At 50.7% G+C, this 26,771-nt stretch overlaps 2 protein-coding genes and 2 long non-coding RNA genes across 9 annotated transcripts in view; 1 reads left to right on the forward strand and 3 right to left on the reverse strand.

Moving 5' to 3' along the window:
• Positions 1-8,037: 8,037 nt before the first annotated feature.
• LOC137150030 (uncharacterized) lies at positions 8,038-10,407 on the reverse strand. Its single transcript, XR_010918871.1, has 4 exons — positions 10,350-10,407; positions 9,722-9,852; positions 8,917-9,027; positions 8,038-8,253 (listed from the first exon to the last, which is right to left on the reverse strand). It is a non-coding gene; the product is annotated as an uncharacterized lncRNA (long non-coding RNA).
• A 3,111-nt stretch (positions 10,408-13,518) lies between these two features.
• Positions 13,519-14,942, reverse strand: LOC137150031 (uncharacterized). Its single transcript, XR_010918872.1, has 2 exons — positions 14,812-14,942; positions 13,519-13,835 (listed from the first exon to the last, which is right to left on the reverse strand). It is a non-coding gene; the product is annotated as an uncharacterized lncRNA (long non-coding RNA).
• On the forward strand, positions 14,509-20,883 carry CCAR2 (cell cycle and apoptosis regulator 2). 4 transcript variants are annotated; one of them, XM_067543680.1, is made up of 21 exons: positions 14,509-14,526; positions 14,656-14,754; positions 15,588-15,679; positions 15,923-16,014; positions 16,130-16,244; positions 16,362-16,488; positions 16,671-16,743; positions 16,869-16,985; positions 17,085-17,298; positions 17,369-17,482; positions 17,561-17,724; positions 17,978-18,152; positions 18,243-18,410; positions 18,485-18,667; positions 18,757-18,889; positions 18,969-19,054; positions 19,172-19,321; positions 19,413-19,527; positions 19,609-19,806; positions 19,917-20,122; positions 20,278-20,883. In XM_067543680.1, the coding sequence occupies exons 2-21, from the start codon at positions 14,688-14,690 to the stop codon at positions 20,320-20,322; spliced, it is 2,634 nt and encodes an 877-aa protein (XP_067399781.1). In that variant the 5' UTR covers positions 14,509-14,526; positions 14,656-14,687; the 3' UTR covers positions 20,323-20,883. The 4 variants fall into 4 exon arrangements, with proteins under 4 accessions (XP_067399781.1, XP_067399783.1, XP_067399780.1 ...); XM_067543682.1 differs by lacking the exon at positions 14,509-14,526 and having other exon boundaries at positions 14,630-14,754; positions 18,969-18,991; XM_067543679.1 differs by lacking the exon at positions 14,509-14,526 and having other exon boundaries at positions 14,631-14,754.
• A 326-nt stretch (positions 20,884-21,209) lies between these two features.
• Positions 21,210-26,771, reverse strand: part of BIN3 (bridging integrator 3) — a 73,865-nt gene continuing 68,303 nt past the window's right edge. For all 3 annotated transcript variants that reach the window (XM_067543683.1, XM_067543685.1, XM_067543684.1), the window contains one exon: positions 21,210-21,490. In XM_067543683.1, coding sequence (XP_067399784.1) covers positions 21,344-21,490 — 147 coding nt within the window. In that variant the 3' untranslated portion in view covers positions 21,210-21,343. The remainder of the gene's footprint in view (positions 21,491-26,771) is intronic.

Genomic DNA, 26,771 nt, shown 5'->3' on the forward strand with positions numbered 1-26,771 from the left:
GGGCTTCTTGAACCTGTGAGTAGATACTTGATACACTTCATTAATAATTTACAATAGTTCAGTATCTCACCATCAGTTAAATGTAGATCCAATTCTTGTGGGTTTGGCTGTGGGGTGTGTGGCAATCTCATGGATCTGGCCATAAGGATCTCCTGTGGAGATAGTCCATGTTTCTGTTGACGGTATTTGTAATATACATGAGAGCTATGGGTAAGGCATCTGGCCACTTCAAGCTGGTTTCTGCACATATTTTGGCTAATCTAGTTTTCAAGTCCGAATTCTTTCTTTCTACAGCTCTGCTGGACTGGGGGTGATGTGCGCAGTGCAGGTGGTGGTGAATTCCTAAGGCTTTGCGTACATTTTGAATGACCTGTCCTGTGAAGTAGGTCCCTCTATCGCTGTCCAGAATGAGGGGCAACCCAAACCTAGGTATGAATTCTCTCAACACTTTCTTGGTGACGGTTACTGCATCTGCTCGCCTACAAGGATATGCTTCTACCCGTCCTGAAAACATACCAATGATGACTAACACACATTCAAAGTTACAACATTTAGGCATTTGAATGAAATCCATTGGCAAGTTCACAAAGGGACCCCACGGAGTGGGATGTGCTGAAGGTTTGGTCTTTTCCCTCTGGCCTATATTACGGGCTAGGCAAATAGGACAGGCGCTGTAGTACTGCTGTGCTATAGAAGAGAAATGTGGGGCAAACCAATCGTGTTGTATTGCTGTGATCGTCCCACCTTTGCTCGGATGAGCCATAGAGTGGGTGACACAGGCAAGATAGGGTAAAAGGGCTTTGGGCGCTACCAGGCGGTCATCCGGGGAGCGCCACAAGGTGTCTGGGTGGAATTGGTACCCTTGTCGTAGCCAGTCCTCTTTTTTTTTGTTTACAGTGTATCAGGCTGAAGTGCCTCTTGGTAGGAAGGGGTGTGTGTGTGTGTGGTTCTGTTCTTTTAGTATTTCATGAAAACAGGATTGGGCCAACGTTCTTTTTATCCAACAACGCATGGCACGCATACTGATTCAACAAATACAACGTAACACTAAAACAATGAACAATGGGTGTAGTATAATAGACATTATCCCTGTAGAGGTGAGGGACCATCCAGTAAAAGCATCATACCAATGATATGCAGTAAGTTTTTTTTTTCTGCCTTCCCAATTCTAATAATTTTCTTATTAGAATGTGAAATTTAAAAGTCCTGTTTACATCTTGCTTTGTTTGCTGCAGTAACTGGGTTACTTTTGCTCCCTGTAACAAGTGATCAGCTATGACTGGCTCTGTGGATGTAGGGAAGGCGGTGGATGTGATATACCTTGACTTTAGCAAAGCTTTTGATACGGTCTCTCACAGTATTCTTATCAGCAAGTTAAAGAAGTATGGGTTGAATGAATGGACTATAAAATGGATAGAGAACTGGCTAGAGCATAGGGCTCAACGAGTAGTGGTCAATGACTCCATGTCTAGCTGGCAACCGTCACAAGCGGAGTGCCCCAGGGGTCGGTCCTGAGGCCGGTTTTATTCAACATATTTTTATTATGTTGGAGGATGGGGTAGATTGCACCCTCAGCAAGTTTGCGGATGACACTAAGCTGGGGGGAGTGGTAGATACCCTGGAAGGTAGGGATAGGATACAGAGTGACCTAAACAAACTGGAGGATTGGGCCAAAAGAAATCTAATGAGGTTCAACAAAGAAAAGTGCAGAGTCCTCCACTTAGGAAGGAAGAATCCCATGCACAGCTATAGACTGGGGACCGACGAGCTAGGCAGCAGCTCTGCAGAAAAGGACCCGGGGGTAACAGTGGATAAAAAGCTGGATATGAGTCAGCAGTGTGCCCTGGTTGTCAAGAAGGCTAATGGCATATTGGGCTGCATTAGGAGGGGCATTGCCAGCAGGTCCCGGGAAGTGATTATTCCCCTCTATTCGGCATTGGTGAGGCCGCATTTGGAGTATTGTGTCCAGTTTTGGGCCCCCCACTACAAAAAGGATGTGGACAAGTTGTAGAGAGTCCAGTGGAGGGCAACAAAAATTATTAGGCAGCTGGAGCACAGGACTTATGAGAAGAGGCTGAGGGAACTGGGCTTGTTTAGTCTGCAAAAGAGAAGAATGAGGGGGGATTTGATAGCGGCCTTTAACTACCTGAAAGGGGGTTCCAGGGAGGATGGGGCGAGGCTGTTCTCGGTGGTGGCAGATGACAGAACAAGGAGCAATGGTCTCAAGTTGCAGTGGGGGAGGTCTAGGTTGGACATTAGGAAAAAGTTTGTCACTAGGAGGGTGGTGAAGCACTGGAATGGGTTACCTAGGGAGGTGGGGGAATCTCCATCTTTAGAGGTTTTTAAGCTGAGGCTTGACAAAGCCCTGGCTGGGATGATATAGCTGAGGTTAGTCCTGCTTTGAGCAGGGGGTTGGACTAGATGACCTCCTAGGTCCCTTCCAACTCTAATATTCTGTGATTCTCTTTCAGACCAGTTTAACTGAAGGCTCACTGAGAATTCTGTTAAACTGGCAGTGGGGGTTGTACTGTACCCTGGGATTTTTTGGTAGGTTGTATGTATGGTCTGTGGTATACAGAACACTTACTTTGCATTTGCATTCATTTACAGGGGGTTTGCTAGCACTCCCATAATACCTCCACCCACGATGATATACAAACACATTGTCCATTGTATAGAACTCTGGTGGTATTTTCTAATATATCCCAAATACATGTTCCCACTGTGGTAGTTCTGCTGCATGGTGCTACGGAGGGAGGTATGGCTAGGCAGACCCATTGTTGGGGGTTCCACGCACTACACCCCTGGTATCCAATAGTTTCCCCTCTCTCCTGGCCCACTGACTCATAACCCGGGGTAACCAAAAGGATCCTGTGGCCAATTTTGATAAGGGGCTTACCTTCCATAATTCTACCTCCATAGATTGCTGGTGGGCAATTCTTGCAAATACCTATTTTGACATTCTGAGGCACAATAACCATGACTCTGCGCCCTTCCTGTTTGGCAGTGCAGCTAGTTCTGCAAATTAGGATGTACAAGCACTTTTGTAAAACAGTCAAATTCGTTCCAAGTAGTACAGGTTTTACAGCAAAATAAAGAGTAGACATTACTTTTAACTGATTATGTTTAAGTTCAGGCACTTGAAATTCAAAATTACATCCCCTCATCTCTATAATACTACAAAAACATCTATTTTCAGGACCCCTTTTCCTTCCAAATTCATTGATCTTGATTGCCCTTTATTTCTCCTCTTTGCTACCTGATAGAGGATGTTTTTGTAAATACAGTTACAGTGCGTCTTGATTTTTATTTCTGCTTCATGCAGTACCTCCCAATATCATACACAACAATGTTAGTAACGACAAACAACACAAAACACAATTTTTGTTGCAACAGTAGAATCATGGTTTTGTTCTTTAGCTGTTTTACTGGTCCCAGTTTATCCTGCAATTCTGAAAGATAAAAAGAACACTTTTCTACCCCCTTTGGGAGGTGGGAGATTATTGCTTGGAAACCCCTTTCTTTTACATATCTCCTTTCTGACTGCAGGCAAAACAGACAAATTACCCTTCTATTTTCCTGTGTTTTTTTTTTTTTTTTGTTCTATAGGCAGGCCAGGTTTGTTATGGCTTCTACCTTTGAAGGTTTTAGGGTGAATTTCTTTCACAAGGTGGTGTACCTCCGTTTCCCTTTTGCTTGGGCTGGATGGGTTATATACCCATCCTCTAAACTGGAAATTGTGTGGACATCTGCTAATGTTTGTCTTGTCCAGGGATTGGGACCAAATTTTTTGCAAAGCAGAGGAGAAGGGAGTCTCCTCTTGTATAGATGGCAGAGAGGTCAGGATTTTAAATTCCTTCTCTGTGGATGGCTTTTGGTTTGGGTTCCCCCCCCCCTCCTCCTTAAACATATTTTTTGGATTTTTCGTCAAGTCCTCTGGTTGCTAGCAATCGGTTTTTTATCCCAGGGGACTGCAAAAATACTTTGTTAATGCACAGTGGATTTCTAATGTGCTTTGATTTGGGACAGCTACTAAGCCCTGTCCCAAGCTCTTCAACAGGCAGGCACGCTCCTGCACTGTTGAAATAGATAGTTCTGTCAGGGACCACGGTCTAGCAGGTCCTCAGTTGTTTCTTGAAGATGGGGTGCCCCTTCTAATGCTGGATACAGATGTCTAGGCGTGAATTTGGGGGAGAAGCCAATTTCTCCCATACCTCTTTCAATTGCTGTTTTAATTTTTCCTGGGAGTCTTTGAGACTCAGAGTTTGTGACCTATTGAAGCTTCATCATACCAAACAAAAATGCATCCCATTGTAACTGGGATACTTTGGATCCATGGGACGCTAGTGCTTTTCTTAGGTGCCTTATTTTATCCAAATCAAACGTTCCTACCTTAGGGAATTGCCTGGCCAGGTACTCTTGGTAGAAGAGTGCCATTCTGCCAAAAAACTTGCAAGTCCTGGGAGAGTAATGCGTACTCAGATAATACGCTGGGGTTCCCTTTGGGGGGCCTGACACTTGCCTAGATTGTCCTGTCCCCATTATCTCTCTCTCTCTCACTCACACACACACACACACACACACACACACACACACACACACAGAGGAATGGCTTATTGAGGGATCCGCACCGTTTCAGTTCAGCCCGCAATGCTGCCGAGGTGAATGAACCCGATAACGGAACGCTTATTTAGCGGGAGGGGGTTTGGGAAGGAGACAAGACACAAAAGGGGTCCTCCAAAGTCACAGGAGTCCGAACCCTAGGCCAGTCTAGCGACAGAGGCTAAGGTGTCTTGGACAATGGATCTAAGGAGGCTCATGAATCAGAGAAGGGGAGGGGGTGCTTTGTGGCTGCAAACACTCTGCCTGTCCGTTGGGTCGCTGGGTTCAGGCAAGCCGCCCTTGCGGTTGACTCACACCGGTCATCGTCAACAAGGCTGGCAGTGGAATCAGGGCAGCTGGAACTTGCCTTAGTCCAAGACCTGGTCAACGGCTCATTTTGTCACACACAATCATTCGGGTTTCACTCAATGCCTTATCACCCCTTAATGTGCTGCTGGGTGTAATGCTTAAACTGCCGAGGTGAGGACTCGATAGCGTCCTCAGCCCGCAGTGTGAACCCCCAGAGTCTCCCTGCGCGCTTTCCAGAAACAGACCGACAGTTTTAAAGCTCGCCTCGACCCTTAACAAAGTTTGGATCTCGCTTGGCTGCTCTCGAATAGGAAACCTAGGGGCAACCCTCCTCCGAAACCCCAAATAGAGATTTAAAAGGTCTCTTACCTTTTGAGTGGCAACTGGGGTTCGGTGGGGAGCAGTCCGCAGTCCTTCCTGGACGATACCAGCGCTTGGAGAGCCGAGTCACGGCACCAAATTGTCGTGGAAGAAAGATCACGCAGCTTCTCGTTTGTTAGACCGAGTAGAGCTTTATTTGTGACACACACACAGACAGCTATAGGGAAGTCCAGGCAGCACGTCTCTGTGCTGATCACTGGCACTTTGCCTTGCTACCAGATACAAAGGCCTTATATGGGTTTGTTTAGATTCATTTACATGTAGATGGTATGGTGGAGTTTGATTCACAGGTTATTACCCACATGTAAGGTGATTACAAACACAGTGGGGTGCTCCAGCTGCTAGCCTGTCCGGGTGGGTCTTCTGGGGCTAGGCAGTCTTGGATCACGTACAGACACTTGCTAACTTATCTGCCAGGAGATGTCTGTGTCGGACTTCAAAGGTGGCGAAGTTCTACAACGTAGACTAACGAATTCGCATGTGGATGGCAGGGCTGAGACATTCCGCTCGAACTTAGCATTTCTAGCACAGTTTTGGTCTAAGGCATCCTGTCTGTAATGTTTCTGATTCCCCAGAGGGGATGATTACTGTATGGATTAGAACTGCAGAGGACCCCCGAGAAGATGCTATTGTGACCCTGCTCTTAATGCTGAATGCCCATGTGGTCTTGGATCCAGAGATTTGTTGGGTGCCTGGAGTAGGGTCAGCCGCACCATTGCTTCCCACCCTGTATGTTCCTGCGGTTGCTTGTGTTTCCTAACCCACTCCCCTTTGGCATCGCTGATGCCTGTTAACGCCTGCTGCTTAGCATTTATTTAGCACTTACCAGTGCTTTTCAGACACTAATGAAGCCTCCTGACCCACTGGGCTGTAGAGAAGTAACTATAGCTTAGAGGCAGTGAAGTGACAGAATGGAGAGTGTGAACATGGAATTTGGCTCCTGTGCTCACATCGTACATATCTACAGCAGCTGCTTGTAGACAGACCACCTATCTAAAGAGTGCATGGGGCTGTACAGACCAGGCAGAGAGGAGGAATTAACCCTCCTCTGGTTCCAGGAAAAACCACAGCTTCCTCAAGTGCAGGGATCTGCAAGGTAGCTGAGTCAAGCCTCCTGGGAGAAATGAATGAATCATATTCTCCCAGCACAAGTTCTGGTGTGGGAGAGAAAGGTTCTCAAAGAAGAGGGGTAGAAATGAGAAGTGACCTTTCCTGGCAGCAGGTCTGTCAGGGTGTTTGCTAGGGCTGGCTTGTGCCTGTAGCACTGTGGGTTTTTTGGTCTTGTTTGTGGTGGGAGACAGAGTGGTTGAAATTTGGCTCTGTATAAAGGCAGCTATTTTTCTCCCTCCTGCTCTTTGGTAAACCATATTCTGCACTTGCAGACGTGCTGCCTGCCTTCTGCTCCAATGGGCTTGGCAGGGGCTTGGATTCGCCCCTACTTCCAAAGTGAGCTAGGCCTGCATGTGCTACAGCTGGATAAAAGGGGAGCATGTCTCAGTACTGCTTCCTACTGAGAACTGGGCTAGGGTGAAAAAGGAGAGGTTTTAAAATTAGCCACATGATGGCAGTAACTCTCCATTAGAACCCTCCACCCTGCTCCCTGGAGACTAGGTGGGTGAGATGTGCTCAGCCTTCTCCCCTAACACTGCTGCCCAGTGAAATGTTTAACTGTGTAGAGAGGAAAAGGATTTGGGATGAAATAAATACTTAATTGAAATTAGTTAGGCCTTATTTTAAGCAATAGGTTCCCTTCCACGTGGGGTAGGGTTCTGGTGAAGCTGGTGACTGTGCTATTTTACTGGACTGCCACAGGGGAGACTCAGGGGGTGTGCGTTTCACACTCAGTAGTATAACTGGTGCTCTTTTAGGACAGATCTGAGCTAGCAGTGATCTGTTGAGCCCAAGTAACAAGAGCAGTAAAGCTGTGGCTATCCAAGCCCATCCAGGCCCCTGAGCATGCAGCACATAGCTACCCCTGCTGCTGCAGCTTCACTGTTAACATTGTTCAAGCCAACTCTGCTGTGTCTCCCCGGGCTGCAGTCACAAGTGATTGCAGTGCAGACATACCCCATAGAGCCTTTCCTAGGGGGTGTTGTACTTCCTTGTGTGTAGTTCTTCAGCTCACAGGCAGACATCAACACAGGGAATGAAGGGGTCTTTAAACAAAAGCAGGCCAGTGCAGCACAGGCTGAATGCTTAGTTGTGGCTAGGGGTAGGCCCTAAGCAAGTCCCCCTCAGACTCTCACCTCAAGGCCCAGGCTTCCCTCCCCAGCATAAGAAAACCCCCATGGGGAAACTAATCAGGTTCTGTCTGACCTGAAGACTCAGTGGGTTTCCTTTACTTCTTCAGTGTGCATGTAAATAGACATTTGAAGTGGTAAATATAATTTCTTCCCATCTAGCTTTGTTTTCCTGTGCATGTACAGATCACCCTGGCTTAGTTTATGGTGTGTGTGCTCTGCAGAAGGTATTTTAATTTTGTTGGTAGTGTCTTATAGGTTGGGGTTTGTCTTTTGCTTATTTTGTTTCCCACCCTTGGAATAAAACGAAGTGCCCCCCATGAAGTGAGGAGAGATGGTCTTTAGTTAAATGCATCTTCATTGCCATCAGGTGAGATTTTCTAGTGCAAAAAAATATCTGCCCTAACACATTGGTAGGAGTAATGTGGAAAAACATTTAAACTGAAGCAAAATATTTATTACATGATTGAAGATCTGACTTGTCCCACCCAATGCAGATTTAGGAATACAACTTCATAGTTAGCACAGCAAGATATTTAAATGATCTTGGCACCTGCACCTTCCCTGAATGTAAGAATTGCAGAGCTTTAACAGCCAGCAGTCTTGCCCCAGCACCCAATGCTCCGGTTAGAAGCAGAACCTCTACAATGGACAATTATATAATAACCTGCCTTTAGGAAAGCCTCTTCCTAAACCATGTCACTTATAGACGAGTTCATGCCTAGAAAAAAAAAAGAGCATTTATAACCTTCCTTATAACAGTGCTCAGTGTCTATTTTAATATAGATTTAAAAACCAATCTTGTAGATACCTGGCAACTGAACTGATTCCAGAAGGTACAACACTAGGAGTAAATACAGCAGCAATATACCACATCCCATCTCCAATCTCATGCCTGTAGCCCTCCCCAGAAGTGGCTGATGGCACTGGATTCCTACCACACTTGGCCTCACTGATATCTTGGGAACATTGTCACAAGGTAAGAGTCTCCTACTTCCTAGCTGCAGTTCTCAATGCGCCACCTCTCACTGTCAATGGGACAGCGACTTGCTGTTGTAATACACACAGATAAGTAGGATGGTGGCATTCCTGCTGGGTGTTTTTTTATACTAATAGAACAGTTCAGAGGGAGATAATGGAGGGCACAGTCCAGAGAGCCAAGATCATGCAGTGAATTGTAGTTTCTTATAAAAAAAGCAGCTGAGGGATAGTCAAGGTTGTTCCTGGCTAGAAAATGCCTAGACACCCCCCTAAGTTAAACCCATGAAAGCAAGAGAGTCTGAAATTCCATCCTCCCAGTCAAACCCTTAAATATTCCACTAGTGCCTTTTGTGATTTGATGGCCACTGGTAATCCCCCCCCTGCAGAGAAGAGTCAGGCTCACCAGTTCCTGTCAGTGTTTGCTTAGGTGTATTTGCAGGGTTGCCACATAATAATGAAATGCAGATCACCTCTCCAGTATCAGTGAATCATCTTGAAGACTTACCTTGTACATCTGGCACCAAATTAAGGGGGAAGGTTAACAATTGTGCCAGAGAAAAGCAAGACCAGAGCCTTCCCTCTGCATTTAAAGCACCACACTTACTTACCCAGCTATGTAGTACAGGGACATGCATGCTGATGTGCAGAGGCAATGCTAGTGATGTTTTCGCTGCCTATGGCCCAGGACTTGGTACATGGGAACTACTTTCTCCTAACCACTTACACAGAGCAATTAAATACTCAAAGGATCTGCTGCTGACACTGCTTGGTCCTTTAGTTATTTGCACACCCAATTCACAATGGTAACTTTGCTCAGGACCAGAATAGCAAACAGGTTACAGTTGCTGTCACCTTATAATGGCCATCCAATGTAACCAGGCAAGTCTGTAATAAACAGCCTTACCATAACTTGCTACAGGGAGATAAGACTTCCTTTAAAGTTACTGAGAGTTGCAGTGAGCTCCAAAAGTTCCCATTATACAGCAGAGCAGTGAACCTGGGCCATGTGTATAGAATGGGGGACAATTGGGGGAAAACAGTAACTCTGTCCCCCTCCCCTTCTCCCCAGTTTTTTCAATCAGCTGAAAACAAGCTCTGAATGGGACACTGGGGCCAAAAGAGAAAACATGAGCCTGAGCTGCACCATGTCAGTTACTCCTCCTCTGCACCCAGCTAGATGGCTGTAATTGCCTTTTAAAAGCACAAACCTGTTTTAATGGGAGCATTTCCCATACTTCCCTCCCAACGATCTGGGAGGGTAAAAGGCTCTCATTGCAACATTAATTTGCCCCCAGTATGGTAGAGATGTGATGGCAGATTCCTGGTCAGCTCTCTTTTTCTGAGAAAAAGAATAATATAACATCAGTTTTTGCAGAAAAAACATTGCCTTTTGGTTGCATTTTAGTTTTTTTCCCAAAGAAAACTCAGACCATAGTTAAGGAAAGTTTCCTTTAGCAGCATTTTTGGGAGGGAATTTCTTGACCAGCTTTAATACCAAAACATGCAATATTAGACCCAGAGCTTCCAAATTCAGCAGCACAGCTATGAACATGGAGGAGAATGTCCCAAGTAAAGACTTCCAGCTCACCCTGTTTCCCCCTGACTATACAGACATGCAATGTGGGCAGATTAACCTTGGACTGAGAACCTTGAACTGTTTCCCTTCACCTGGGTCTATCCAATTCTCACCTACACTGAGGCCATGTTGCATCAGGCTGGCAAGGCAGCCTTGATGTAGTAGTGAATATTTACACTGAATTCCCACCCCTTGGTCCTGCTGGAGTTATGTGAAGTGGCCTATAACATGCTGCCTCCTTCACCAAGCTTAGAACTTACCAGCCACACCAAGGGTCTCTTTCCAGACAGAGGAGTAGGAGCAGTAGTATCCACACCTAGGGAAAACACACAAAAACAGCTCCTCAACCCACCCTGGGCTACAGTTTACAGAAGGTTTTCCCCAGGGCCCTTCTCAGTCCCTGTATCCACACCAATAAGGAGCTGCTTCCTTACCTTTTTCCCAGCAGGTTCCCACTTCTATTGCAACAGCCTGGCTTTTTATAGTCCCCCTGGCTGTCTCACCTTCTTAACTGGCCAAATTGGGCACACCTGTTCTAGCACAGGTTAATGGGGTCAGCCACCCTGTGACGTGGTTTCAGCATTAATAGGAAACAGCCCCTTCGGCGTTTAGCTCGTTATGTTTCCCATTGCTTTCCTACTGATTTCCACCCTCTCTCTAGGCACACTCAGGTGATCCCGCTCAGGAATTAAAAGAACAATCAGAAGCGCAGAAATGGATGATTTTTAAAAAAACAACGTGCTTGATCCAGCCATCTGTGGGGTGTGGGCTGTTCTTACCTGCTCCCAAAGCTTGGTATTGATGTATTTCTGTAGTGCTTTTCTCCCTTCAGCTTTCAGCTGATCACTACTGCATTAGACACCTCTCACCAGAAACCTAACTGTGCTCCACGTGCAGAAAGTTATGATGAGATTAACTTTGGGTATGTGCCTAGTTTCCTGGGAGCCAGACCACTACTGATGTTTTCTTAGTCGGGAATGAAACAGAGACCAGAGAAGTGCTGCCATGGCGCTTACCTGCCAGGTCCCTAGGCCCAGTAAAGGCATGCATCTCCCAGACAGCAACATCACAGCCTTAGAACTCATCATGACGCTTTCAACGTGTCAATCTCAGCTCCAGGGTCTCACACACAGAGGCACCGTTTCAGGCACTGGAGTTTTTATTCATCAGCTAACACAGCCTAGACATGCCCATAGGTCTGGGATAATATAATGACACCTTTCATAGTCACTGGCTGCAGCAGCACCAATGGGAAAGCTTAGAGGTGTTCTGTGGCCTTGGGAGTCATGGAATGAAAATCTTTATAGGAGCAGCTATGCAAACAAAATTCTGTCTTGCAGGGCAAAAACCCTCCTCCAGCAGCATCTGCCCAGAGAGGTTACCATAAGGTCTGACAGGCAGCAATACCAAGGGTTGGCAGGAGGGGAAGGGGAGAGTCACTGGATCATTCCTACAGCTGAAGGTCTGAAAGGAGAGACGGGTGGGGAATTTTTCAAGGCAACATCTTTCTGTTGAAGAATACCGAGTCGTCAACCAGCAAAACTTTGTGCAAGACAGGGTCAATTTCCACATGATTGCCTAGTTCCCCTTTCCCTTGACCTGTTTCTCCAGTGGGGCAAACTGTCCAGGGAACTCCAGCAGAGTTGTAGGGGGCGATACAGGCAGTGCTGATGCAGGAGGCATGCAGCGCTGAGCAGGGGAGTGAACTGACAATGAGTGTGCTCAGTACATCACACATGCACAGCACTGAATTCAAGGGCAGTAAGCATGGGCTCGCTCAGTCTGCATCCCAGGCACACAAAGCCAGATCCACAAAGGGAGCTAAGCCCAGCTTTAGGTAACTCTGTGCTCCACAAAACCCCTCCTTGGCTGGAAGCACCTGCAGTCACTTGGTGTCTATGTTTCTGCCGCTGAGCACATGTACTCCTGCCTCGCTGGTGCCTGAGCCCCAGACCTGCCTGTCTTCCCCAAGGGACTGGATCTGGGAGGCTCAGCAGGAGCCTAACTCCACACAAGGTGGTTGGGAGTAGACAGCCTCCCTTGTCATGTTTAGCACTGTGGTTGAGACACTCACCCAGGCAATGGGAGAACCTGGGTCAGTTTCTTCTCGCTGCCTGCTGGGCAAAGGGATTTGAGCATGGCAGTGCGAGCTCTCATGTGAGGGTCCTAATAACTGAAGTCAGGGCTAGGCTGATGTGGGTTTCTCTTGTTGAGGGTGTTCCATTGTAATTAAATAACTCAGTAGTAATTGGGCCACAGCTCAGATCAGGAGTGCTAGCCTGGTGCTGGTATTTGGGTATTTACCTAGCACGTGGGACATGCAGACTCAGTGCCCATGCTGAGCGAGGTAAAGGGCTTTAGGCAGCAATCTGTCGCTCCAGTGACCAAGTGCTGGGTTATGAAGCAGGGCTCCTTTAGTCCTGCCTCTTGAGCCGGTCCTCTTTAATGAACTAATAAATGGCCCCACCCAGCAGAAGTTCTCTGTAGCCCAGCGACTGGGGCAGGCGCCTAGGATGGTGCAGGTCACCGGTTCAAGGCTAGGGTTTGATTTCTTCTTGATGCTGGTCCCCTTTAATTGTTTGTTAAGTAGGCCAAGGCAAGAGTGAAAAATAAGAAGCCCTCGATAGGGCAGGGGTTCCAGTCCCAGCTTGGGGCGCTGGAGAGCTGGGTTCAAGTCCTGGCTCCGCCAGCCCAAGTCTTTACTATTAGAGCCGTTCCACTGCACTTTAACTAGCGACCGGGGCAGCCCCATAATCAGTATCTCTCTATAGTCCGGTGGTCTGGAGACCCACCCTGGAGATTCTAGGAGTAAGTGAATCCTAGTTCAAATCCTCTCTCTGCCCTTAAGGCCTTTGGAGATGGACATCCTTAAACTTCCCAGGAGACCGAGGAGGTCGTAAATTGCTCTTTAAGAGCCCTCCTGTGCGATAGCGGGGTTGCGCCGTAAGGGGGGCGGAGGGGTGCGCCGTAAGGGGGGCGGAGGGGTGTGTGGCGGTGTGGTGTGAGTGTGTGTGTGTGTATGAGTGCTCGCGTGCGTTCGCGGTTGCGGTTCGCGGAAGGTGGTGGAGGTGTAGGAGGAGGGGGTGAAGAGGGAGGAGGGGGGGGGTCACTGGGAGGGGGTGAGGTGGCCACAGGGGACAAAAGAGAGATACTTTTAACTAAGTCCCTAAGGGGGCCCCGGGCTCTCTTTTTTCAAAAATAAAACCCTCTGTTTTCTTAGCTGAGACTTGAACCAGGAACAGCCCAAGCTCTCACAGCCCAAGCCACCACTCTAACCACTGCCCAAGCCGCCACTCTAACCACTGCCCCGTGCAGGGTTTCACACTTACAACACTCCCGTGGGCCCAATGACTCGTTAATTACAGTGCAGGAGCAGCAAGAGGGAAGACTTGAACCCAGGGACCCAACTTCCCAGGTACTTACCCTAGGCACTGTGCCACAGAGACCTTCTTACAACAGCCCTGCCACGGCCACTAAAGTCCAATCCTGCTTCTCTCCACCCAGCCACAGCGGATGAAGGCGGAGATGCTGCAAATAAACACATAGAGTCGTTCATCTGGCTGAGCGTGCCAAGCAGTGCATGATGGGAGACAGACGTGTGCTCATTGCAACCCAGCCACCACCTCTGTTATCTTCACTAAACTTTATCTTGGGGTTTGTGCTCAGACTGGAAACAAACAAGCTCTCAGGCCCCTGCTGCTGCTGCTGCTTGGTGCAGGAATGAGCTCAGGAAGTAGGTTCAGGATCTGAAAGTGAAGACTAGGTTGAGGAAGGAGGGTATTCAGACATCAGGGACTGGCTTCCCCCCTGTGCGACTCCAGCTCTATTATTCACATTCCAGTAGCAGCCAGAGGCCCTGCCAGAGCTCAGGGCCCCGCTGCACAGTAAGAGACAGTCCCTGTCCCACAGAGCTTACCATCTAAATAGACAAGACATACAGTGGGAGGGGAACAGGCATGGAGGACTCAGGACAGAGACAGAAAGAGAACACAACTATCTTGAGCGTCGACCCATTGCCTGGTCCACGGCGCCACGTTGTCTCTGACTAGCTAGTGTAACCCCACTGATGGCGCAGGCCCTGCGCGACAGTAGAACTGGAGATCCGGCCCGGTGCAGTGTGCCGGCTCAGCGGCCCCGAATGGCGGATGGCCGTTGCACCGCCTACCTGCTGTCCAGGCCCGGCGCACTCAGCCCAGCACCGGGCGGAACCGGCCCCACTTCCGGCCAGCGCCTGCCTGGTGCCGCTCCGGGCAGAAGCACTTCCGCTGCACGGGCGGGCAGGGCTCGGTCCCTTCCGGGTGGGGCGGGGTTTCCGGCGGAGCGTTTCCGGGTGCCTTTGTTACCTTTCCTCCTCCTCCCCCCCGCCCCCACCCGCGCCCGGTATCGCGGGTTCTGCGTGTCCCGGACCTGCCCCGCCCCGCCCCGCCCCCGCCGCAGGTTGGTTCCGGTCCTGGTCTGGGGGCTTTATCCCCCGGCGGCGCGGCGCGGCGCGCGGTGAGGGGGCAGTGTCCGGCCCCGGCCGGCCCGGCCCGGCGACCCAGCCTCGGTGTCTTTCTCTCCCTCCAGCCCCGGCGCCCGCCGCCCCCGGAGCCGCCCCGATGGCCCAGTTCAAGCGCCAGAAGCCGCCGCGCGCCGGCAGCCTGCAGGGAGCGCGGCCCTTCTCCGGTGAGCCAACCCGCCCCCGGCCCCCGGCCCCCGCCGCCGGCCGCCCCCGCCGCCTACCTGCCCCGGGCTGGGCCTGCCCGGCTCGCTCCCGGCCTGGCCGCTCGGGGTGACTGACGTGCGGCTCTGCGCGGCGATCGCCGGCTGCCTTCGGCCCCGGCCGGGAGGGGAACCGCCTCTGCCGACCCGCCTGCGGCTGGCGTGCCGTGCCGCGCCGCGCCGCCTGTCTCACCTGCGGCAGGGAGCCGGGGGGTGGTTTAACTCCTTCCGCCAGGGCCGTGGGGGAAGAGATGGCTGGGCGGGAGGAAGTGCGGCGAGGCGAACCCATTTGGGGTGTTGGATCGTTCAGTAGTCTAGTCGGTTCGACTCTTAAATGTCCGGTGTATTACCTGCGATCCAAAAACCTAGGGACCCAAGCCCTGATTTCCATAGCCCCGGGTACGTCGCTTCTGCACTGTTTAAACGGTCCCTTGTATTGAGTCAGGTTTTCAGGCCTTCAAAGAACTCCCTGGGCAGGACGGAGTGTGGTACCAGACAGCCAAGGCCTGTGCTCTCAGAGCTTTGCCCAGCCGCAGAGAGGTGACATGAACAAGGTTTTAGTCCGTTTCAGGGGCTGTGGCAAAACAAGCAGGAATCATGTCCCTTTCATGGGACAGGGGTAAGAGAACCATGAGGCCGAGGGGAAGGCGTAGGTACTGGACCCAACAGCTGGGATGCTCTGGGGATGAAGGAACATGGAGAGAGAATTTGAGTCTATGAGCCATTCCATACCCACAAAGTCTTTCATCTGAAGCAGCACATTAATTCACCCTCCCCCCCCTTTTTTTCTCTATTAGGAACACACCCAACCTCCTTACTGGGACCTCCTCCTGGCCTGTTAAACCCTCCTGTATCAGCAGATCTTATTCAGAATGCACAGCAGCTGCAAGTATGTTTGTTTGGGACACTCTTAACCCTCCATGTGCTAAGCCATTGGCTGCACAAATTCCCATCAGGCTCTCCTAGGTCTGTGATGGCCCACACAGTAGAAGGGGTTGTCCCGTCCTGTTAGGCTCAGACCTGATGATGTGAATACAGTCCCTGTTCAGGGGTGGGGGAGGAGGAGTGTGTTGTGTGGTTTTTTTGCCTTGCTGAGATGGTGTGGTGAACCCACTGCCCCTTTGCCTTGCAGGTGGGGGAGAAGCAGCGAGTCTTCACTGGCATTGTCACCAGCCTGCATGACTACTTTGGGGTAGTGGATGAAGAGGTCTTCTTCCAGCTGAGGTAAGGCATGGGGCCTGCTCTCTTGTTCAGGAGTTAGCGCAGAGGGGGACTAAGGGTGGGGCTCTTGGGTTCTGGTGTGAAATGGTAATGGAGGTGCTTTGTGATTTTGTGGCAGTGTCGTGAAGGGCCGGTTACCACAGATTGGTGAGAAAGTGCTGGTGAAAGCTGTCTACAATCCAAGCCAATCAGTGCCCTGGAATGCCATGAAAGTCCAGACACTGTCCAACCAGGTATCTCCGTGCTCATTCTTGTTCCCCTTTGAGGGCCATTTGTTGTTGAGACCCTGAGCCCTAGCTGGAGTGCAAACAGTTTTTTGGGCTGAGTATTGTGTGCCCTTTGCTCTGTAGCCTCTCCTGAAAGCCCCCACACCTCTCCTACATGTGGCATCCTTGGGGCAGAAACAAGGCATTCTGGGAGCCCATCCCCAGCTGCTGTTCCAGCCTCACCAGATCCCCCCTCTGTTTCCTCAAAAACGTGAGTACGGAGTGACAGGGATGAGTGAGTCCTTGTTTGTCATGAGACCAGAGGAAAGCTTCTGTGCACTTTCTTCTTGGCAGAGGCTGGAGGCCTCCAGACAAGGGGTTGTGGGCTGGGAAAGCCAGTGTAGTAATAACAAGCCTTTGTTAGCTGAAGACTGTGTTTGTTTGTCTTCCCAGCAATGAGCCTTTTCCAGTCGTCCCCTTCACTCCAGCTGGGGAGGTACACTGGTCAGGGCCCAAAGGGCCGATGGTAAGGACTGTCCTTGGTGTCTGATGTTACGGTGCGCTGTTCAAAGCTGCAGCAATGCTTTGGGGGCGGGTGGTGCCGTTAGGGCTGGCAGATCACTATACTGATGAGCGCTATGGTGGTTACAGGGATGACTTCGATTCAAAGAAGCGGAAACAGAAAGGTGGTGAACCATGGGGAGTGAAAAAGCTGCGTCATGATCCACCCCAGTACAGGGTCTACTTCGCACGCTATGCTGTGAACAGGTGAGGCATCAGCTGCATGGCATCACCGATGGGTGCTGCCAGCAAAGCACATCCACCGTGTCTTACTCCATTGTCGTCATCCCCCACGTCTGCTTGCAGCCCTTTCTGTGATGCCATGGAGCTCCTGAGACGCTACTGCAGCATCCAGTTGCCCCAGCAGTTCTATGACGTCCGCCTGTGCTGGCTGGATACTTTTCCGCTCACTCAGCCGTTGAGTCTGAAGCACCCCAGCCGCATCCAGGTGGCCAACCCTGCAGAAACACTGCCTGAGACAGCTGCACCTGAAGACATGGACCCTTCATTCAGTGCCAAGGTGAGAGATTGTGTCTGGGGGTTTACAGGCAGTAACGATGCCAGTCTGAACACCACCCCCTGCCCTGCAGGTGATGCTGCTGTCTTCCCCAGGCCTAGAGGAGTTCTACCGCCAGTGCTTGTTATACATTGAGGATCCCAGTGAGCCAAAGGAGAGTCCAGAGCACCCCACAAAGCAAATCAAGGTGAGGCTAAGTAAGTGAAGCACATAGGCCTGCAGAAGGAGAAGGTTGCTGCAGTTCAACAACCTTCTTCTTCCCTAGTTCCTGCTGGGGCGGAAAGAGGATGAAGCTGTGCTGATCGGTGGGGTATGGTCACCCTCTCTAGATGGCCCTGAGCCAGACAGTGATCCCATGGTTCTTGTGCGCACAGCCATTCGCTGCACTAAGGCCCGGACGGGGCTGGACCTCAGCACTTGCACTCAGTGGTAAGTGTGAGCCTTGGGGAGCAGGGTGAGGTCTGTCAGCCTGTGGGGGGCTGGGACTTTGACTCAGTAGATCAGGGCTAGAGATAGAATTCCTGCACTGCATATAACCATGGCAACTGATTTTTATCTTGCTTGAGTAGTAACAACTGAGACAAGATGGACCCCTTCTGTCTTTAGCAGGGGGGAAGTTTGGGCTGGGCTGTATGGTGGTTCAAAGCCCTGCTTTAAAAACCTTGCCAACTCATTTGTGTAGGGTGCGTTTTGCTGAGTTCAGGTATCTGCAGCAGGGAGACCCATCACAGAAGGAGACAGTGGTGGTTTTCCTGCCGAACATCTGGAGCTGCATGCCTTCTCTAGAGGCCTGGGAAGCCTTGTGCCAGCAGAAAGCAGAGAAGCCACCATCATCACCTGAGGCAAAAGCAGAGCTGGTGAGAGTGGGCTGTCACGGGGGGGGGGGGGGGGGTGTAGGTCTATTAGACTCTCTGGGGTAAATTGCTTTGTAATGCTTTCATAAACAGGAAGTGGTGGTTCCAGAACCAGACACAGAGGGTGCTGTGCCAGACCTTCCAACTCCTCCCATGGAACCAGCCCTCATGGCCCATCCCCATCCCAGTCTGGCTCTGGCCAACCTCTCGCTCTGCACCTTGCTGGAGTACAGGCGACAGAAGGAAAAGCTTTCCTTTGAGGTAGGCTGCCCAGACCCACGTCTGTCTCAGGGCTGGGTTGAACTCCGCACTCCCACAACTCTCTCCCTCTGCAGGTGGCAGTGATGGCAGAGCTCTTCCAAGAGATGCTGCAGCGGGATTTTGGCTACATACTTTACAAGGCTCTGAGGGCTCTGCCGGAAAAGGAAGAACCCGCAGAGATGAACACTACAGAGTTGGAGAAGCCTGAAGAAAAAGACCTGACCGATAAGGCCCCTAGTCAGCAAGAGACAGTACAGGTATGTCCCCATTTCCACTTATGGAGTGGGCCTGGGCAGCAGCTCATTCTTGACAACTGAGTGTACAGAGCAGCTCTCCCCCTCTCCAGACCCCTCAGGCCAAGGAGGGTGGGCCAAAACCAGCCTGCAGTGATCCCAAGGAGTCAACAGATGAGCTGTGCACGCTGAGCCTAGAAGATGACCTCCTCTTACTGCAAGAAGAAGAGGAGGACGACGACTTTGGTAGGTCTGGTGCAGGAGGGGTAGAAGCAGGGAGCCTGGCCTTTTATGTAGCATCATCTTTTGCTTGTGGCACCTGCAGGTGTCAAGTTAGAAGATGCAGAGGTGAGCTCCCTTGCCTCCAATCCATCAGAGATGGAGTTCTCATCACTGCATGACATAATCAGTGTAAGCAACCCTCCTTCTACATACAAGACGGGTGGGCGGGGGGGGGGGGAGGTGGTGTATCTCTATGGGAGGGGGGAGGGGGTGAAAGCTAGATATGTACTGTACCTTCTTCCGCAGCAGCCCAAGGCGCTGGCCCCAAGTGTTGTGCTGCCCCTGGATGCACTCCTGGCGTTCATCTACTTTGATCTGAACGTCTGTGGCTATCTGCACAGACGAGACCTGGAGAAGATCCTCATGACAGTAGGGCTGCATCTTTGCAAGGAGCAGGTAAGCAAGCATAGAAGGAACCCATGACTCTTGGCCCGTCCCACCCAGAGTCTGGTGCCACTAAAAGGCAGTGTGTGCATTGTGGTGGCAGGTGAAGCAGCTTGTGAACAAAGTGGGGACTCAGTACGTGTGCCAGTACTGGAACCTGCAGTACAACAGCCAGGAAGCCTGCAAACTGGCACCGCAGGAGGCGGAGCAGCCTTTGGGTAGGTAGGCTGTGCGCTGTGCCCCCCTATTGGACAGTGAGTTCCCCCCGTAGCCACCTACACTAGTTGCCCTTCTTTCAGGCAATCTTGCGCTGTTGCCTACCTCAACCCCTCTGGCTGCGGTTTCTGCCCAGCCCAAGGCAGTGGTGGAGCATGGAGACCTGATCTCCTACAACGGGACTGTCCTCAACTTGAGGACGCTGCTGGAGAAGGCAGAGCACACAGAGGGTGGTCGTCTCTACCTGGAGAGCAAAATCCACACCCTGGAAGTCAAGCTGGGTGAGCCATATGGGCCTGTACCACTTGCAGGCCAAGTAATACTAGTGGGAAAGACACCAGCTAGGCTTTTTGTGGCTGATTGGGTGACTGTCTTTGTTCTCTGCCTCTAGAGGATGCCCAGCTCCATTTAGCAACCACAGAGTCCTCCAACAAGGTGCTGAGCTGTGAGTTGCAGGAGCTGCAGCAGCAGCTGGCCCACATGGAGGAGCAGGTGAAATCCGCAGAGCAGCAGAAATCCCACTTCCAAAGGCTGCTGCAAGAGAACAAAAAGCGCCTGGCTCCACTGCAGCTGGAGCTCCAGCAGATCATTGAAAAGGTAGGAGGGGGTCACACCTGCCTGTTGGCATCACCTCACAAAGAGCAAGGGCCGCTCTAGGAGTAGCAGTAGCTCTGCCTCTGGGCTGAGCGGTGGGTGGATGGGAACTGGGGCAGGCCTTGGTGTCTCACTCCTTCCTTCCGTCTCTCTTCCAGACTAATAACTGCTTAGAGAAGACAGAACCAGCATCTAGCAATTGACGTGTGTGGAGCCCTGTAGATAGTGTGCCAGGAGACAGCAGAGTCTGCCCTGTCTTGATTTTAGACTAAACAGCAAAGGGAGTGAGTGACGTGCATGATCCTGAGAAGCACCTACCTGGACCCCTTTCACTGCCAGAGGGAGGCTGGCGCTGGGTCCCACCCCAGGGTAACAGGACAGTGAGCTGAGCCAGGAACCAAGAAGCTAGTCAGTCTGACCCAAAGTGAGGTAGGAGCTGTGGTACAGGGAGCAGCCTGGCATCACCAGATAGTCTTAAACTGGTGACTGGGGCAGCTAAGTTGTTCAAAGGCCTTTAAGTGTGACATCTGCAGGCTCTCCTCTTCCTCTACAACAGACACGCACAAGGGTCTTAAAATGAAAGTCTGCCATCTGCACTTAGTTTTAGACAAGACAAGAAATGTGGTATCAACTTGTATTTAACAGGAAAAAAGGTTAAATTGCTCTTCTTTTTCACTTGTCTGTGGCTACTTCTGTGTCGGTTTGGCCTTGTATACTTTTTTTTAAAAACAGTCTAAATAAATAGTTGTGTGCTCTAGAAAAACCATCTGGCTGCTGCTGTGGTGTCTGTCTGAGCGCTAGTACTACTCACTCACCTCATCCAGTCCTGGGTGAAAAGACAGACTGATACCTCAGGTAGTAACTGGGTCATGGCAGCAGAGGGCAGCAATACAGCATGGTTGCAGTTTAAAAGGGGTATGGAAAAACAACTCCATTTTTTTCTAACTGATAAGTTGGGGTGACCTGTAGTGACCCCCTAGGAACCAGGTAGCATTGTAAACTGAACTTAACATATATTAGATGGCTTTTCATATACAGTGCGTGTGCGTGCATGCACTCACTCACTTACAAAATCATGGTGCACATTCACTAGCTGTTGTAATCATTTTTTGCACCGGAGGTGAGGTAGCAACCCATTTAAGAGTTCAGAGCTGGAGAGGAGCAGCTTGCATACAAGATGTTAAGACCCAGAGTCCATCTGTCCTAAGCATTACCAGGGGGTGGTCAGTCATCAGCCACAATAGACAGGGCCCGCAGCTCACTGAGCTTAGCTTCATTCTCTTTCTCCCTCTGCTCATCGGTGAGGCCTGGCTCGTCAATCTGCTCTGTCAGGTCTCCAAAGATCTTGTGCATTTCAGTGTAGTACACCACCTAGGGAGAGAGGGCAGAACTCAGCCAGGGGGAGGGGTGCTGGAACAGCAAACAGTAGGAGAGGCTTTGGCGTAGGGTGTCAGTCAACCCACTACTGAGCAGTCCCAAGGGAAGGGACCATCACAGCAGGGTGGTGGACAACGAGCGTGCACCACTGATTACAAGCACCCCCCACCATGGTCCCAGCACTCTAACTGGATCCACAAGGACGGGCTGTCCTGATACAACTAGCACACCTACACGCTACAACAGCCTCCAAACACTCAAGTAACTAACCAGGGGGCCGAGGTACAGCCCTGACTGAGGAGATTACCTGTGATTAGCCTGTGACACAAACCTCATCCTACACAGTCACTTGCCAAGTCTGGAGCAGCAGGGAGTGAGTCATGAACTCTGACCTTTCCAGCACACAGTGGGGGGGAGCACTTCCTTCCACAGAAACACAAGCAATTGTCTTTAAATGGCAGACCTGGGAAGAACAGTGTTTAACCCCTTCTTTTTGGAAGCATTTCAGACCTGGAGAGGATTTTCTGGTGCTTTCCTACTAATCCGCCCACCGCCCCCACCATGGGGCTATAATTAGCCCCATTTTACAGAGGCAGCCAGAGAGGTTAGGTGCCTCACTTAAGGTCACAGCAAGGGAGGAGCGGAGCAGGGATTAGCACTCCAGCCCCTGGCTTCATGCTAAATCCAACACCGCCTCTCCCGCTACAAGACTGGGGGCATTTTACAATCCAGTTCTAGGTGGTGGCAGTGCTCCGTCAGCTCTGAGGCTCTCACTGTTGCCATACAAGGTGCTGCTGGGTATAATCTTGGAGTCATTTGGACTCTCTAGTGCCCTGTGATGCCTCCTCGCTAATGCGAGCCTGGTGCTCGTGCAGTCCAGGAGACGGAGTTCTGAGGGGCCTGCCCTTAATCACAAGCTTCCCCATGACAAACGCCGCTTATCGGCCAGATAGTCTCAGCCCACTCACGGGTCTCTCTGCTGAGCTGCCACAGCCCCATCCCCCCTGATCTCACCCGCTGAAGTCAGAAGGAGCGCCTCGGTGCAGATACATACGCTGTCACCATGGAGACAGTCTCCCCAGCACACTGAAGTGCCTGTTTGTTTTGGCAGGAAGGAGGGTGGCTGCTTCTGGGGACACAAAATCCTATTAATATCTGCGCTGGGGTGTGTGAGCACTGAGCAGGCTCGCCGGGCTGGGAAGGAGGGTCGGTTTTCCCCTCTGGAGTGGCGGGAGGCTGAGCTCTGCCCCCCGTGATTCAGCAGCCGTGCTCCTTTACACAGTGACTAATGGAAGAGGCTCAGCAGTAGGGCCAAGTGGGCTAATGAAGAACCCTGCTCAATTACAAGGAACTTTGCTGCTCCCTCTGTCTCCTTCCCACCCCGCCGGCCTCTACTAGCTGCAATCAACAGCTGCCCCTCTTCCATGCTAGGGCCGGCTTTATCCTTACCACCACCTTGCACTGTGCCCACAGACACCCTCAAGCAGAGAAGGCACTTCAAGTGCCCGCCAATTCACTCTAAGCCTTCCTCACACCTCCCCTGCAGGGAGCATAAATGTCCTGACTCTGGAGCAATTACACCATGAAGAGAAGCAGTCGCCCGTAATCCAGAGCGCTGCAGCAAGCCGCTAGTCCGGACGTGATTAACTTGTGTGGCTCTTACGCACATATGGGAATTGTAAGTGATAGTCCACTGGGTTTTTAAAAGTCTCTCCTCCCCCTTTGTTCCAGCCCTGCTGTGAGCGTTCCAGCTATCTCCATCAGGAGTCACCTGCAGCACAGACCCCTCTTGGGAAAACCTTCTACTGTATTTAGAAACTCATGCCAACACCATTCCTTTAGCAGACACATCCACCAGGAGAGCTAGAAGCACTTTTATCAACGTTAATGGAGCCTCACAACCCTAGGTGCAATCCCCCACTCGCAGGTAAACGGAGGCAGTTAAATGTCTTGCCCACGGTCCTATGGCAAGCAGCGAATGGGCCACCTGGGTCCTGACTCTCAATACCCTGCCTAACCATTTCACCACACTGCCCAGCTTGATTCGTCTCATGATTTCTGTATCCCCCGTCTCTCATTATCTAAGCAGGAGTGTGGTTTCAGAGGCCAGCTCTCTCTGCTGCTTATTCCCCATCTGAAGTCAGAATCCTCACTAATCCACTGCTGGGGAAGGTAGTACATGGTCTGACTTGAGATGCGGAATAAGCAGCAGGAACAGATGAATGTGTAGGCCCAGGTCCTGTTTTCATTCACGTAGCGGTGGTAATTACGACCTCGAGGAGATAAATACAGACTGTCACCCAGCAGCTGAATCGTTCCTAAACAGAGTGGTTTCCAGGGCCTTCCATGAGATGCCTTTTGCTATTTAAAGCAGGACAGGTTTTACTGAGTGTGCATCACAAGAAACGTTCCCACGCTGTGGGCACCTGGGCTGAGTGTCCCATCCTGTACACGAGTAACCAAAGCGTGACCCGACAGGTGGGACCGACCCCCACCCCCAGTGGCACAGCATGGCGCTAAGGGGGTGCTGTCTTTTGGAAGGGCTAGAGAACGCTGAAGCTCAGAACGCTTGTGGTCACTAAAGATCGCTGGCCTTTCGTCTGCCTGAGTGCACAATTTCAGAGTGAGGTCGTTGCATCTCGCCTTCCTCAGCTCCCCTGGTAATTGTAACTGGATGTGGCAGTCTCCATGTCTGGCATGCTGGGGGTGTGCGCAACCCAAGAGCAGCGTGAGGGAGCACGGGGCGAGTCTGCGGGATGAAAGGTGCTACAGAAATAAAACAATTGCTGCTCCATAGGTTACACCGCCGAATTCTCACTCCAGTAGGCAGCAAGCCAATGAAAACATGCCCCATGAGCCTCCATAAAGTGAACGACAAGGATTACATGAGAAATCCCTGCAGCTTTTTCTAACCCCCAGAGAAGGGAGGTCACCCCCTCCAGACTCTGCTGCACACGCAAATCCACCAGGGGGCTCCGCACTCCAACCAGAGGATCAGGCTAATGAAGATTAACAGGCAGCATGGGGCAGCTACAAGAAGACGTCTCTCTCTATATATTTAATCCCAAACTACAGATTAACCAGGGTCCCCAGAATCAATTCCTTTGGATCCATTTTCCTAGACAATGGCAACTAAAAGTCCTGTGTCCCCCGCCCGCAAACATACACGGCTGAATAATGCTCTACGCAGGAGGCTGTTGAAGCCCACTCTGACAAACACCGTGCCATAATTCCTTGACTCCTCCTGTCTCTGCATTGACAGCACTCTCATCGGCATGACGCATCGATCCAGTGGTGATAATCTGCACTTCCCCAGAATTGCCATCTTCAACCACTCACAGCCTCACTGGACAGCTGGGAAAGGGACACACACAGCGGGCCTGTTCGGGGACCGGAACTCAAAAGTTCCTGACCCTCAGACCAGTGCTTGAGCCACTAGGCCATGGCAACTCTTGATCCCAAACAAATCTACATGCCAGTCCCCATCAACACACAGGCGATGTCAGATGGGGACGGCTCATGCACACAGCCAAAGTCTGTTGCCAGTTCAGCCCCAAAGGTGAACAACATACGCTCCCACGCTAATCCTGATCTCTCCCTTTGAAAGCACGCCATCTAGCGGCAGTGTAGGCTCTGATGAGACTGCCACCAAGGGGGCAATTAACTGTGGCAGCTTTAACTATCCAGTGGGAAGTGATCCGAGAACCATCAGCTCATGTTACATGTCAGCAGCTGCAATGCAGGAGTGACCACATTCACTGACGGGAGTATTACTGCATTAAAGCTAGGGGGAGCGTTCATCCCCATGTCACTTACATCTTCCCCTGCATTTTTATGAACATTTGCATTGAAAAATAGCAAGGTTGGCAACTGCAAACAGGCCTAGTTAACGCCATGGGTATTCTGGAGCAAGAAAGCAGCTTGTGAATGCTGCAAGAGTCTGTCCTGTGGGGCAGCTGCTCTGCTTAGAAAACAAGGGACCACCACGGCGCTTTACCAGCAGCCCAGGCCTGCTTCTGAGGAGGGCCATCTTCATCCAAGAGGGCCACCAGAAAGGGAAGGGCCTGGGGAGCAGACTAGCATTTAAAGGGACCACACAGCAAACAGGCCCTGGCACCTATTACATGTCATTAGAGAATGCATTACTAGGCACCATGTGCAAATCTGAAGAACTAACACAAGCCCTGATCCTGCAATGAGCTTCACAGGAATAGATCCCATGCCCACGCAAAGCCCCACTGCAGTCACTAAGGGCTCTGAATGGCTGCATATGTCCACTTGTGCAGAGCCGATTATAGGATCAGGACCATAGTTCCTGTAGTTTGCTCTCTCTCTCTCTCACACGCTTTTATACAGTCGCTGCTCTAGTGACCCGTGGGTGTCCCTGTGTTGGATTGCCCAGATTTCCACAGGACACTGTCACAGCACGGTTGTTACGTACATAGAGCCCTAGCGCCATAGGGTGCTTCACAGGCACGTAAAGACGAGGTACCTGCTCGGGGGAGCTGCCGATGTCACGACATCAGGTTTTCTGATAGGACAAACATTTGAAAAACAGCCACCCTATGTCAAATGTTTCTTTTCACTCTGCATTTCTCCCCCGGCTGCTGTAGCTCACAGGTCAAGCCTCTAGTTTTCCTGTTTTTTTCTAACTATAGATAGTATGAGTATATGTCCTGTAACTATATTCCATCAACGTCTATCCTCAGCTCATGCTTAAGACACAGCCAAAGGCTCCTAAATCAATGGGTCTTGAAATCATTCCGTTCCGATAGAGCATGTTTTCTCGATTTGCTCGCTCTCTGGTATGTATAGTGCACCCATCACTAATGTCTCACTGCTTTCACTCTACTCCTCTTGCTGAGCAATAGCAAGACAATAGCCCATGTTTCTGTGGGTCCTACCCAAAACCAAGGTTTTTTGGCTCTTTCTGCTGGCTGAGTTGCAGCCATTAACAAAAAACCAAACCCGTCCCCCTCAAAACCCATTGCTGACCTAACTCCGTCATGCTGACGCCCAAATGAAGCTGTGCCCGTGATAAAAGCCCCATTTAGTTTTAACTGCATTAAAAACGCCGACGGGAAAAGGATCCCGTTTTCTAACTGGAAAATGAGTGCAACGACGGAAGGAAGTGTTCTCTGCAAGTTCCCACCGACAACCGCGCATAAACTCTCCCCCTTTCATCTTAACGTGGTCACTTCAAAGTCCACGGCTAGAGAAATATTTGACTCCATCAATTTAGACAAAGCATGTGGGTGGAGGGAACTATTCCATG

Source organism: Emydura macquarii, unplaced genomic scaffold (genome assembly GCF_026122565.2).
Source record: "Emydura macquarii macquarii isolate MOO-44397 ecotype Brisbane River unplaced genomic scaffold, CSIRO-AGI_Emac_v2 contig_967, whole genome shotgun sequence".
In the NCBI taxonomy this organism is placed as follows: Eukaryota; Metazoa; Chordata; order Testudines; family Chelidae; genus Emydura; species Emydura macquarii.